General features: G+C 36.8%; 1 protein-coding gene across 7 annotated transcripts in view; it reads left to right on the top strand.

The window, feature by feature from the left end:
- The window catches only part of sbno1.S (strawberry notch homolog 1 S homeolog), a 48,917-nt gene extending 35,675 nt beyond the window's left edge, over positions 1–13,242 (top strand). For all 7 annotated transcript variants that reach the window (XM_018242506.2, XM_018242501.2, XM_018242518.2 and 4 more), the window contains 12 exons: positions 2,252–2,364; positions 3,027–3,098; positions 3,590–3,689; positions 5,048–5,122; positions 5,305–5,451; positions 7,468–7,562; positions 7,888–7,980; positions 8,529–8,666; positions 8,767–8,843; positions 10,492–10,685; positions 11,770–12,011; positions 12,092–13,242. In XM_018242506.2, coding sequence (XP_018097995.1) covers positions 2,252–2,364; positions 3,027–3,098; positions 3,590–3,689; positions 5,048–5,122; positions 5,305–5,451; positions 7,468–7,562; positions 7,888–7,980; positions 8,529–8,666; positions 8,767–8,843; positions 10,492–10,685; positions 11,770–11,912 — 1,247 coding nt within the window. In that variant the 3' untranslated portion in view covers positions 11,913–12,011; positions 12,092–13,242. The remainder of the gene's footprint in view (positions 1–2,251; positions 2,365–3,026; positions 3,099–3,589; positions 3,690–5,047; positions 5,123–5,304; positions 5,452–7,467; positions 7,563–7,887; positions 7,981–8,528; positions 8,667–8,766; positions 8,844–10,491; positions 10,686–11,769; positions 12,012–12,091) is intronic.
- The last annotated feature ends 1,364 nt before the right edge of the window (positions 13,243–14,606 follow it).

A 14,606-nucleotide genomic window follows, 5' to 3' on the forward strand; every position in this document is an offset into this window, starting at 1 on the left:
GAATGTATGTGAAAGTAGGTAGGATGTGTGTATGGATGCTTGGTTTTCCTTTGGAGGGGTTGAACTTGATGGACTTTGTGTTTTTCAACCCGATTTAACTATGATGTGTGCCGAACAGTACGTACCAGCAATATCAGCAATGTTTCTCCCCGGAATGCTAAACTGGGAGGCAACGTAGGTGGTTCTTTATGGTGAGGTTGTGGAATGCACTGCCGGGTGATGTTGTGATGGCTGATTCAGTTAATGCCTTTAAGAATGGCTTGGATGATTTTTGGACAGACAGAATATCAAAGGCTATTGTGATACTAAACTCTATAGTTAGTATAGATATGGGTATATATATATAATTTATATGAAAGTATGGTGGGGTTGAACTTCATGGACTTTGTCTTTTTTTAAACCCGATTTAACTATGTAGTTGAGTCTCCTTTTGCAAATGTAACAGCATCTAGACGCCTCCTATAGCCTTTGATGAGTATCTGGATTCTGGATGGCGGTATTTTTGACCATTCGTCCATACAAAATCTCTCCAGTTCAGTTTAATTTGATGGCTGCCGAGCATGGACAGCCTGCTTCAAATCATCCCATAGATTTTCCATGATATTCAAGTAGGGGGACTGTTACGATCATTCCAGAATATTGTACTTCTCCCTCTGCATAAATGCCTTTGTAGATTTCGAAGTGTATTAAGGGTCATTGTCTTGTTGGCATATCTAACCCCTGCGTAACTTAAACGTTGTTTCTGATGCTTGAACATTATCCTGAAGAATTTGTTGATATTGGGTTGAATTCACCCGACCCTCGACTTTAACAAGAGCCCCAGTCCCTGAACTAGCCTCACAGCATGATGGAACCTCCACCAAACTTGACAATAGGTAGCAGGTGTTTTCTTGGAATGAAGTGTTCTTCTTCCACCATGCAAAGTGCTTTTTGTTATGTGGCTTGTCTTAATGAGCTTTTGCATGCAAGTGAATCTGTTTGTGGCCTGAGGGCTTCTTTCTCATCACCCTGCCATACAGATGTTCTTTGTGCAAATTGCGCTTAATTGTAGAACGATGTACAGATACAGAATTCTCTGCAGCAAGATGTTCTTGCAGGTCTTTGGAGGTCATCTTTGGGTTGTCTGTAACCATTCTCACAATCCTCCGCATTTGCTGCTCCTGTATTTTTCTTGGCCTGCCAGACCTGGGTTTTACAGCAACTGTGCCTGTGGCCTTCCATTTCCTGATTACATTCCTTACAGTTGAAACCAACAGTTTAAACCTCTGAGAGCTTTTTGTAGTCTTCCCCTAAACCATGGTACTGAACAAGGGTACCCACATTTTTGCACAACCAGTTTTTCACATTTAATTTAATTTCATACAACTGAATACTGCTTCACTTAAAATCTTTTTTCAGAAAGCACCCCAGTACTCAGATGTTCCTGTGAAATGAAAGACATACCACTGTTATCTTTTTTGTTGAAAGTGGAGTAAATTATTATGCAGGCTGAGGGGTTCCCAAACTTTTTCATATGACTCTAAAGTAAAACCAATTGTAAAGAGTAATGAATGGATATTGCAAAGTTGCTTAGAATTTTGTAGGCAAAAAAATAATTTTGGGGTTGAAATTCCCTTTAAACATCATTTTATGTTGTGTAATGTGTGTGTGTGTATATATGTGTGTGTGTGTATATGTATATATATATATATATATATATATATATATATATATATATATATATATATATATATATATATATATATATATATGTGTATATGTGTATATGTATATATGTATATGTATATATATATGTATATGTATGTATATGTGTATATATATATATATATATATATATATATATGTATATATATAGCTTTTCAAGATGGACCAGCACTCCAGTTTGTTCAATCAAACGTGAATATTTATTTGAATAGTCACTCTCGTGTCCAACGTTTCGGCCCACATCTGGGCCTTTATCAAGGCCTTTATCCTTGATAAAGGCCCAGATGTGGGCCGAAACGTTGGACACGAGAGTGACTATTCAAATAAATATTCACGTTTGATTGAACAAACTGGAGTGCTGGTCCATCTTGAAAAGCTGCATAATACCATTTGACCGGGCACCCACTACGAACTGAGAGGGTTAAAGTGCAGGTACTTTCTGAACTTATATATATATATATATATGTGTGTATGTGTGTATGTGTGTGTATAGATATATAGAGATATAGATATATATATATTACTATCAGTTCTCTATTCTTTATAGGAAGAACTCACAGATCCAATCAGGTTACAGCCCCTGAATATGTCTTCCTAATTTCTGAACTAGCTGGAGAACAAAGATTTGCTTCCATTGTTGCAAAAAGATTAGAAAGCTTGGTAAGTATATTTTCCATAATAAATTGCCAGGTTTACGCCTTTTCTGTAACGGTATTGTCCTCCAATGACAAATATTTAACTTTTTTAAGTAACATTTTTATCTTCTACACTTGAGATTTATTTTTGCATCCACTTTATTTTACACTGTCAATGTTCTCATTCTAACCTTCCTTCTACATTGACATTACTCCAGTACTTCCTCTTTCTGGACATTACTCCAGTACTTTCTCTTTCAGAATTAGTGACTTCTCATTCCAGTTTATCACACAAACTTATATATAATATTATACCGTTATCACAGACTTTGGGCCGCTGACTGTAAGAAGTGACACAGCAGTTGCCAGTGTTTTATAACTTTATTATATATATATATATATAGTCCTACCTCTGTCTTTTTTATTGAAAATAAATTCCCAATGAACTTTAAAATGACATTAGAAATTTTTATCTAGCAATATTAACAGTCATCTGCTTGTTTTGCCTAAATTGAAACAAATTTATACTGGGCTCGTTGAAAATCAATTTAAATGTGAGAAACTGATAAAATAAATTATATTTTTATGTACATACAAATTGCAGTAATACAGCCGCTGTAAAGCCTTTCTCTGTTGTTCTAGGTCTTAACCTCTAGTATGTTTTCTAAATGACTTTGTTTCTTTTAGGGGGCATTAACACATGGAGACAGGAGAGCAACAGAATCAAGGGATTTGAGCAGATTTAACTTTGATAACAAGGTAATGTTTTAAATATTATTATTATAGCGATTTTCTTGATGTGAGACAAAAGTAAATTGACTTGTCTGTTAAGCAGTGTATTCTTACTATTAATATTTTAGGAATTATTTGAGTCTTTTTTTTTTTTACCTCCGCTACTAGCCACTCCCTTTTCTGCTCTCTGTGGTCCCCTTCATTTCAGAGAAGCTATAGATGCTGATGGGCTAACCCCCCTGTCCCTTTTTTTTTTTTTATTAGTCACCCCTTCTTAACTGCTTCTGTAACTATGGAGTTGTGCAGCGGGTTTGGCAACTACTGTATCTTTGGCTTTGTCAGATGCTTCCCAAAGCAAATCGTAAGAATTGAAAAAAAAATAAATTGGTAGTAATTTAGCAAAAATAAATGTAATTGAAATGAAACGTGTACACATTGTTTGTGCTTCTGTACATAAGTCGCATTATTATGCATTTAAGTTTATATAAATGTTTACATGTTTATTTTTTTCCCCACAGTATGGTAGAAATGCATTGGAAATTGTTATGAAATCCATTGTAAGCTTCGATTCCCCACTGGTGTCTCCCCCACCTGATTTTCCGGGTGACTTCTTTAAAGGTAAATTGTAGAGGGCGTGCGTGCGTGCGCGTTGTCTGACAGTTCAAATGAAAACTATGACTTTTAGAATGAATACTTAACCAACAGATTTTAATACTGATATAGTATAAAACCGTATGTATGTGTACCCTTTATTTGCGTGTGAGCACAATTAATTGTATGTACCCAGAGTACTTAAATTGGCAATTTACTGCCAATGTGATTTTCAGGGGTATAGTTTCCCTTTTAGAACTTTTTTTGATGTGTCACAACATTCAGTTCACATAGGGGTAAAAATCTTAGTAGGATTGAGCAAAAAAAAAAAAAAATATTTTTTTAAAGAGACAGAACATATTTTCAACACAAGTCCTATTGTGCTCATGTAGAGCAAAGGTGAGATAACTTGCTCACTCTAGTTAAATATATCAAGATATATAGATATGTGTGTATTTTTTTTTTATAATTTTGTTGTAGTTTTATATAGTTATGTGTATAGTTTTACAGATAGATATATAATATAATTACCGTATATACTCGTGTATAAGCCGACCCGTGTATAAGCCGAGGTACCTAATTTACCTAAGAAAACTGGAAAAATTTATTGACTCGTGTATAAGCCTAGGAGCTGATTGAAAATCAATCTGTACCTGCACCCACTGAATAACAATGAAAGGTAGGCCTGCCCACAGTTTAAAAAAAAAAAATTGTAAGCACACCAGTCACAGTAAAATAACTTATAACTCAACCAGGGGCAGAGAGATGGAGAGATGCAGCAACTACATACGAGGCTCCTTCTGCGGCCCCAACAGTGTGCAGGACACATGTAAATGTTTACAGTCCGCAGCAAGAGCTTTGAAATTCCTCTGCTTATTTTGGTCACAAACTCTTCTAGGAGAATATGGCCTGGATGGGGGAAGGGGGTCCAATAATCCCATTATTATAAATAAGCCCCTGTTTAGCAGTTGGTGCTGCCATGCTGGTTCCTGTAGGGAGAAGATAATCCATATAGAATACAGGGCTAGCAGTGGGTGCTGGGAAATAACACAACACTTTATACAAAAGGGCCCTGGTCCTGCTACCTCCATGCCTGAATATGGTCAGGACTCTGTGACTGACTGTCACGATCGCCGCCCGGAGCAGGTCCAGGAGCTCCGGGCGGCGCGTCCTTCCCTGCCGGCGTCGCTCCCAAAATGGCGGCGCCCATGGCCGCCACGTGGGTAGCGGCGCCGGCGCCTCTACCCACGTGGCGGCCATGGGCGCCGCCATTTTGGAAGCTGAAAAACTCGGCTTATACGCGAGTATATACGGTAGTCAAGAATTGACCCGCCACAAAAAATATGGCACAAAAACAATTTACATCTCATCTCCTACTGCTTTAGATGTGCGGCAAGGATTGATTGGAGTTGGCCTTATTAACGTTGAAGACAGATCAGGAATTCTGACTCTTGAAAAAGGTAAGTTATTTTGTTTCCCTAGAAATCAGCAACTCCATTTAGAACAAGAATTAGTTATTTATTTTTTTTAATATGCAATGAAAACAAGAACATGACATACCTATGCTATAAAATAAGCTGAACTTTTTGTAGTGGAAGCTATATGAATGGCAATATAACTGGACTTTTTCTCCCTTTTATAGATTACAACAATATAGGAAAATTCCTTAACCGCATCTTGGGCATGGAAGTGCATCAACAAAACTCACTCTTCCAGTATTTCTCTGATACACTCAATGCTGTTATACAGAATGCCAAAAAGAATGGAAGATATGACATGGGTATTTTAGGTAAAACAAAAAAGCTTTTAGTATTTCTTGTTATTTTAAAGGGTTTATTTATATATCTATATATAGATATAGATAGATAGTGTATAGTCTCATGTTTTACCTTCTAAAGCAGCTCTGGGAGGGGGGTCGCCGACTCTTATTGTTCTAAATTGATTAAATTGATACATTTAGTTGATACATTTGTTATCTTTGTCCCTGCTGAGCAGAATCCCTGAGTTTCATTAAACTATTAGAATTGATATAATAGTTGCTAATATTCCACAGATGTTGCTGAGAAATGTATCAACTAATTGTATTAACTAAATGTAGCAAATTATAACAGTTCAGAATCTGCTCCTGGATCACTGAGCTGCCAGAGTGAAACATTAAAATTTAAACTTAAATTTTGGGAAAACAATAAAAAAAGTTAAAAGATAGAAAGCAATTGAAAAAAAGTCTGTTTAAAGGGCACCTATCACAGCCAAAAACAAATACATATTAACAATCTGACCAGTACAACCTAAACATGTTTAATCAAAAATATATTTTTTTTTAAAAAAAACTGCCGGTTTTAAAAAATCACTTACTTTGTCAGATTTTCTGAGGGAGTACATACAGTGACTATAAGAGTGACTATAACATGCAAATTTCAGGAGCATGCTCAGATTGTAGCACTGCCTTGAGTATTCTACCCAGAATGCCTTGTTTTAGTAAACTCCTCCACTAGAAGTATCACGAGATCTCCCTATCTTGTCCCCTGCTGGTGGTTTTTATGCAAATGAAGGGCACACAATAACTTCCAGCAGGTGGCAGCACTACTGAACAGCAGCTAACACAGAGGTTTGGCTGATTTAAAAGTAGCTTAGAATGGTTGCTAAGCAACCAAGGAATTTCAACTGAGCATGTGCGAGATTTCAGAGCTCTGAAGATATTGGTAGGAGGAGCCAGTGAAATCCAAGATGCCTGCCATGGCAAGAACTGCAGTGCAGATAGGGGAAATCTTGCAGAAGGTATAGTGAGCTGATGATTTACATTATACAAACAATTCTCTTTAAAAAATCGGACTTGAACTTTCACTTAGGGGCACATTTTCTTAGCTCGAGTGAATGAATAGAATTAAAAAAAACTTCAAATTTCAAATGATTTTTTTGGCTACTTCGACCTTCGAATCAAACGATTCAAACTAAAAATCGTTCGACTATTCTACCATTCCATAGTCGAAGTACTGTCTCTTAAAAAAAAAAAAAAATTCGACCCCCTACTTTGCCACCTAAAACCTACCGAGGTGCAATGTTAGCCTATGGGGAAGGTCCCCATAGGCTTCCTAACAATTTTCTGATCGAAAATCGTTTGATCGATGGATTAAAATACTTTGAATCGTTCGATTCGAAGGATTCAATCGTTCGATATTCGAAGTCGAAGGATTTTACTTCGACGGTCGAATATCAAGGGTTAATTAACCCTCGATATTCGACCCTAAGTAATGTGCCCCTACGTGTATTTACTTAGTAAATGATTTTAGATATGATTGGTGCCCTTTAAGGTGAACAGTCTGAAAACAACTGAACTGAAAAAGGTGTTTGGAAGGTGAACAACCCCTTTAATACAGATAAGATTAATACAAATTACAATTATTTTATTAAATGTCTGGGGGTGATAACTTTTTATAATTACACCATTACATTTCTAACATTCTGTTTCCTTGAATAACATTCCACCATTAAAAAGTGAAACTATGTAAGAGTGGTTTCATTTTCAAAGTTTGTCATTTGCCCACTGTTTATCTTCTTGTGTAAGAAATAAACCCATTGTATTCTACAGAGCTTTTAAACATATGCCTCTACGGGTGCAGCAGCTTATTTATTATAAGCTAGTAGTTTTTCTGAGACACATTTTTTACCATTGCCAGGTAACAGCACATTATTTTTAAGTGCATATAAAACTGTTTAATTGTTTTTGGTATTTCTGTTCAAATATGGTGTGCATTTTATATGACTGCACTCAATATGTTCCTGAAACCATTTTTTGCATCACTAGATCTTGGCTCTGGAGATGAGAAAGTGAGGAAGACTGACACTAAAAAGTTTTTGACCCCTGGTTATTCTACTTCTGGCCATGTGGAGTTGTATACAGTATGTATATATAATGATTATACTTACTTTTATAGGGTATTTATTATTATTATCATTATTATTATTAACATGTATTTATAGAGCACCAGCATATCTTCGATATGTTTTCTGGTAGCCGTCTAGAACTGCTTATATCTCAGAAACCACAAACTGCAAAAAATGCTCAAAGGAGCAGTAAGATTATATTAATTTTCTATATGAGTTAGATTAATATTTAAATTAATATTTACTATTTTTGTGTTTCTGCCAACTTGCACTGTACTAGGATTAACCTAAACAAAATCTAGGCACTTCAGCTACATTTTTCTTTTATGTATAATTTCAGATAAGTGTTGAAAGAGGAATGTCTTGGGAAGACGCAGCTAAAATCTGGGCTGAACAGACTGGACCAGATGATGGATTTTATTTATCTCTCCAGGTTGGAAACATAAGAATCCAGCTGTCAATGATATATATAGACACGCACGCACGCACGCACGCACGCACGCACACACGCGTACATACACACACATACACACACGTGTACATACACACACACACACGTGTACATACACACACACACACACACACGTGTACATACATACATACACACACACGTGTACATACATACACACACGTGTACATACATACACACACGTGTACATACACACACACACACGTGTACATACACACACGTGTACATACACACACACGTGTACACACACACACACACACACACACACACACGTGTACACACACACACACACACACACGTGTACATACACACACACACACGTGTACATACATACACACACACACACACGTGTACATACACACACACACACACACACGTGTATATACATACTTGTACAAGAGTGTTCTGTAACTAAAACAGTGGTTTTTGGTTTTTTTTACTTTATTCTTGGGGTCAACAAATGGTTAAAGCTATGGTAATGATTATTTTACATCCATAATTTCTTCCTACAGATAAGGAACAACAAGAAAACTGGCATATTGGTAAAGGAAATTAATCCAAAAAAGAAGCTGTTCCTGGTGTACAGACCGAATACGGGGAAACAACAGAAATTGGAGACTTTATCAGATTTAAAAAAGAAGTACAAAAAGGTAATATTTCCTGATGTATAGAGTTACAGTAAGCAGGACACCAACATGTACACATGTACATTTGATTATAAAAATATTATTGGCAATTTATTCTCTTAAGGTAAGCTCTGAAGATGCCCAGTCTCATTGGAAAGAGCAGTACGTATCATCTGCAGATATCTGTACTCATGCTTATTGGTAAGTACATTTTATTTTAACTGAATTGTGTTCATTACTTATAAAAGTATGTAAAAATATCAATTATGCAAAACTAAGCAGAATCTTTTTAGAATAATTGTCACCACATTTGATTATATTTTTGTATTTTCATCTGCAATAGTTTTGTTTTTTGTTAATTGGGTTAGCTCCAGCGGCACTCTAATTGCAGTGGCACCTCTTACTAGCCCAAGGTAACCACAGCCCTTTAGCTGTAAAGATTGGTGCCTCCGAAGCAGTGGTGGAACTACTGGGGGCTCAGGGGGTCTAATTGCACCAGGGCCCAAACCCCTTCAGGCGTGCTGGCCCCATGCCCTGTAGTTAAGTTACTGCTCCAAAGATACCACTGTAGCTCCCCATATTCATTAATACTGATTCTCAGCACATGCTCTGTGCTGCTGTCAGTTACAACTCACATTATACTGTGTAGAAAGAATATTAATGTCATGATACAAAGTTAATCATTCAGATTCTCATTGCATGTCAGTTTAACAACCAGCACAGTTAGCATCAAACTTAGCTTTTCAGCAGCTGCCCAGAGCATGCTAAGCATTTGTGAAAATTTATTAAGGGTTTGTTTATCCTTTAAATGGATACTGTCACGGGAAAACATTTTTTTTTTTTCAAAATGCATTAGTGCTGCTTCATCAGAATTCTGCACTGAAATCTGTTTCAAAATTGCAAACAGATTTTTTTAATATTTGATTTGGAAATCTGACATGGGGTAAGACATATTGTCAGTTTCCCAGCTGCCCCCAGTCATATCACTGTATTACTGCAATGCAAGTTGGAGTGATATCACCCTCCTCTTCCCCCCCACAGAAGCCCAGCAGCAGAACAATGGGAAGGTAACCAGATAGCAGCTCCCTGGTAGATATAAGAACAACACTCAATAGTAAAAGTCCAAGTCCCACTCCACCTGAAGTTCTTGCTCTTTCTGAATGCACAGGATCAGGCAAAATTAACCAAGATGGCTGCCTACACACCAATAGTACAACAATAAAAAAATTACAGTTGCTTGATGCATTGAGCTCAGTATATAAAATATGGCATTTGTATCCATATTTGTTTAGTTCTCCTTCATGCATCTCCTTCAGATGCACTGCTGCATTAACTGATAGCAGAATGGTGCCCACAGAATAGGGTTCTGCAAGTGTAAGGGGAAAGGATAAGCATTATTTGTGTAAAAATACATCAATTAGTCACTTCTTACTCTATCCTTTATTATTTACTTACAAAAAGACAAACACTACTATTATATGTAAGTAAAAATCATTTATCTTTCTTTTGTATTAAACAGGGTTGCCCAAAAGGTAGATCAGGATCTACCAGTAGACCTTTAGCTGGTGATCAGTAGATCTCAAGACACTGTCAACAAACAGCTTGTCTAAATCACCCTCTTATTTCATGATTTTCATTCAGATATTTATTACATTAAGGTTACATGAGAAATAGTTGTTTGTTAAATATAGCAATATACATTTTCTCTGTAATCTGTATTTAAGTAATACTTTCCATGGAACAGAATGCTAACAATGCTTTTATGGATGTAGATCCTAAAAGTAGATCTGACATTAGTAAAGTATGGGCACTCCTGGTGTAAAGCTAACATGTGTGCACTTTTCTCCAGGCGGGGGAACTGCAAAAAAGCAAGCTTGGGCCTGGTCTGTGAAATTGGACTGCGCTGCCGGACGTACTATGTATTGTGTGGCTCTGTTCTAAGTGTATGGACTAAGGTGGAAGGAGTTCTAGCGTCTGTCAGTGGTACAAATGTAAAAATGCAAATTGTCCGCTTAAGAACTGAAGATGGACAGAGAATTGTTGGTGAGATTTTTTTTTCTAGCAATTTACAAACAACTTTGTTTCCTTTTATAGCAAGGTACAAGAGACTCTTGTGAGTGAGGGCAGACAGAGCAGAGGCTTGGTGCCCGGTTTGTAGGTCTTATTGTGTGAGATTTGGGGCAATGCCTTTGTCTTTTCTAGATACCCCTACAGGACAAGTTTTATGCTTTCTAGGGTGTTATTTGTGGCAAGCACTTGTGATGTGATAGAGCAATGTATTCATATACCTGTGACCTTAGTTATAAGTTAAGGTGCCCTGGACAAATCTTAACTTTAAAAAGGGCCTTGAACCAAAAATTGCGGCTCAGAGTTGTTCTTTTATACAAATGTAAATATGCATTATTTTTATAGCACTGACACAGTATTTTACAATTATCATTCATTATTCCTATCATTCCCAGTAGCTTTAGAGCATTGGTACATCAAGATGTACTTGGTGTTTCTCTTTCTCTCTGAGATATTTACAGGTTAGACTTCTAAACAGGCTTTTGGCTAAACAGAGAGTCGCTGACACTCTTGGTCTTTAAAGAGAGCAGCTGGGCTGAAGACTCCCTAGTAGTATACAATTGTCAAAAAACTGCTGGTATCTCAGAAATCTCTAAAATGAGAAAATTCATGTAAATTGCAAAAGTGCTCAGAAAAAACAGTCAGTCTAAAACAATTTATTTTTTGAGTTTAGATCCCTAGTTAAAACCAGTGCCTGTGATGCAGATTGAACCCTAAACTACAGAACCATGCTTTTACTTTAAGGGGAACGATCGCGAAAATGAAAATTTTATATAAGCGCCAGCATACTGAAAAAATGCATTCAATTAAAAATTCTGTACTGTTTCTGAAATAATCAAGTTCATCTTTACTATTCCTCTCTCAGCATCTGTTCTCTTCATTCTGTCTTCATGCAGGAGTTGGGTGTCAGATATTCATTGACCGAACAAGAGAACGGGTTTTATTTCTTAGCATAGAATAGCATAGAATGGGAAATAGAAGTACCTACTGTAAATACAAGGATATTTGGATAGACATTGTAGTTGCTTATGCCACATTTCTCTTTTTTTATGTTTAACAGGTTTGATCATTGCTTCAAATTGTGTGTCATCGCTGGTGACTCTGCTGTCCACTTCTGACCAGTCTCAGCAAATTGCAGTTCAACAACAACAGATGTGGCAACAGCTTCACCCTCAGAGTATCAGCCACTTCAGCACCCTGTAACATAACAGCAGGCTAGTGGTGACCTGGGTGTAGCTGGTAGCTGTAGAAGCAAAGCTATACAAATCAGGGACAGATTCCAAAGAGTTCGTCTACTTGAGCACATATATATATATATATATATATATATATATATATATATATATATATATATATATATATATATATATATATATATATATATATGGAACACTCTGTTCTGTTAGAAGTCAGGACATACGAGAGTTCCTTGGGGTTCTAGTATCAATCCACAAGTCCCTTTTTATAGTGGCACATATTTTTCTTTTTCTCCTGTTTTACTTTAGGTGCTTCATATCATCTCCACTCAATATCTCCAATCCCAGACCTTCATTTTATTATTTAAATGTAATTGTTGGAGCCAACTGCACGTGTTGCTTCTACGGAGCAGAACTGCAACCTGTACCATGCAGCTTTCTTTTGTTTATGATTTAATACAGTGCTCAGGGTTTGACTTGGTAATCAATGAGAATTCAGAGAAAGCGTTCCCTAAATGCATGTACATGGTAGGTATGATGCATACAATATATGTATATATTGGTTGTTCAAGATGCATGCTTTCATTAATGCACTGTATTTATAAAGGGTATATTTGTGTTTCTTCCTCCGTTTGGTTAATGCAGCTCATGTCTCTGAAAGCATGTATAGAAAACCTACTGAAAGTCCTGTTGTAAGGAAAGAAACTTTATTTCCACCACTTTTTGTTGAATTCCATTTTTTTATCCCACTTTCCAAACATTTGGTCTTAACCTTTTGTTGTGATCTTCTTCCCAAATTCTGTACCATGGATTCTTTCTATTGTGCTGCAGAAAGGGCTTGTGCCTTTTATCCAAACTGACGAAACCTTATTCCCTGTTTATTCTACCATGGTAACAATGGAATTCCACCTCCACATTTTTTTCTTAATTAGCTTAATTTAATTTAATAAAAGGCGTTTGCACTGCAGTCTTGAGATGTACCTGTTTGTATAACTCGAGGCTCCCTGCTGTTGTGTTTTGGCCTTTTCTGTAACTTGAATACCATTTAATATGTTGTAAGACATTGTAGAGTTTATCTTGAGCTGTTAAAAATTGTAATGTACAAATGTGAATAGTTATCTATAATATGGTAAGGTTTTTTTGCCTCCAATAGTTCATGTTTATAAGGACTTGAAAAGGACAATGTCTTTTTTTCCCCCCCCCCCATTTGTTTTCTCTTTTTGCTTGCACAGGTTGCACTATTGAACGTTTCGAGACTGTAAAAACCTGTTTAAAACACCTGCAAGGTACTGGCATCTTGTAAGGAACAAATAAACGTTATTGTACTAACCAACAAATAATTGTGTTTATATACTTCTGCTTGTAAAGCTCTGTTTGTGATGCTCAAAATTCATTAGTTGAGAATTTTCCTCCTTGGTGCCTAAACTGTATCATGTGGGTGGGGACATCAGATGCCATCCATTCTTCAAATCCATTGATTGGGGTGTGGCTAGAGGAGAAGGAGGAAGTACCACCTGTTCTGTCTACCTTTCTAAGCATTGAAAGTGTGATCTCTGTAATTTACCAAGTTGCCTTGAGATAGCAATAACTTACAACCTCAGGAATGTCGGCAGACGGTTGACTCAATCAGAATGGCACCTTGAAGATCCTTGAGAAGTTTATTTCAAAACTGCGAAGATCTTGACAACAGTGAACATCCAGATAGGTCAAAAGATTATAATATGATCCACTCTAGCAATATACAAACAGTTAAAAATGGAGCCTAGCATATACTACCGGACAAGAGGACTTAACCAACAGGCCAAGATCACAGGGGACACCAGGAGGGGAGATGGGACAAAGCAAACCATGAAACAAATGTTGCACGTGAAACAGAAAATGATAGGCTGCTCAGCTCAGGCGCAGAGTTGCTATGGAAACCAGCAATGCTATTGCTTCATTGGCTGTTAGACTGGAGGGCATGTTTAGTATTGTGTTGAGAAGAACTCAAAAGGCAGATTGTAACAGCGTCTTGGATATGAATTTTATTGCCCTAGATGTATTACAGCTATTCCTAAGGAGCCATTTCTGAGAGCAGGGAGAACAGTATCACATGGAGGTAGACCAAAAAATTTATGAAAAAAGAGGTATTGGCAGAAGGAAATTTGTTGTCTAATAAGGTTGGTAATACCAAGAAATCAGATGAATGGCATTTGTGAGTAAACATGGCAAACACTACATTCAAATTAAATGGTTAATCCTACAAGGTGACAGTGAGAAGAGTTCTGTATGGAAAGGGAGGTAATACACTGAGATATACTCTGTCCCACACAGAAAAGTTCTAAAGGACAGTATAGCCCTCTTTACATTGTATATGTTGTCCATCAATAGATTAAAGGGGGAAAAGGTACAACACTATTAAATTTAGTCAATATTTGGTTAAAATCAGGGGCATAAATACAGAGGAACAGACATTGAATATACAATTACAAAAAAAAAAACACCAATAACCGATACAAGAGGTAGAGGGCCCTACTAAAAAAAGCTTCCAGTCGAAAAGCAAAATGCATCCCCAATAATACATCGCTGACTAAGAGATTGTGTATATGTATGTTAAGGTGGCCATAGACGCACAGATAATATCCTACAAAACTAATTTTCGTACGATATTCGGTGCGTGTATGATGGGAAAAGAGCCGACTGATATCGGCAGAAGACTTGG

Source organism: Xenopus laevis, chromosome 1S (genome assembly GCF_017654675.1).
Source record: "Xenopus laevis strain J_2021 chromosome 1S, Xenopus_laevis_v10.1, whole genome shotgun sequence".
NCBI lineage: Eukaryota > Metazoa > Chordata > Amphibia > Anura > Pipidae > Xenopus > Xenopus laevis.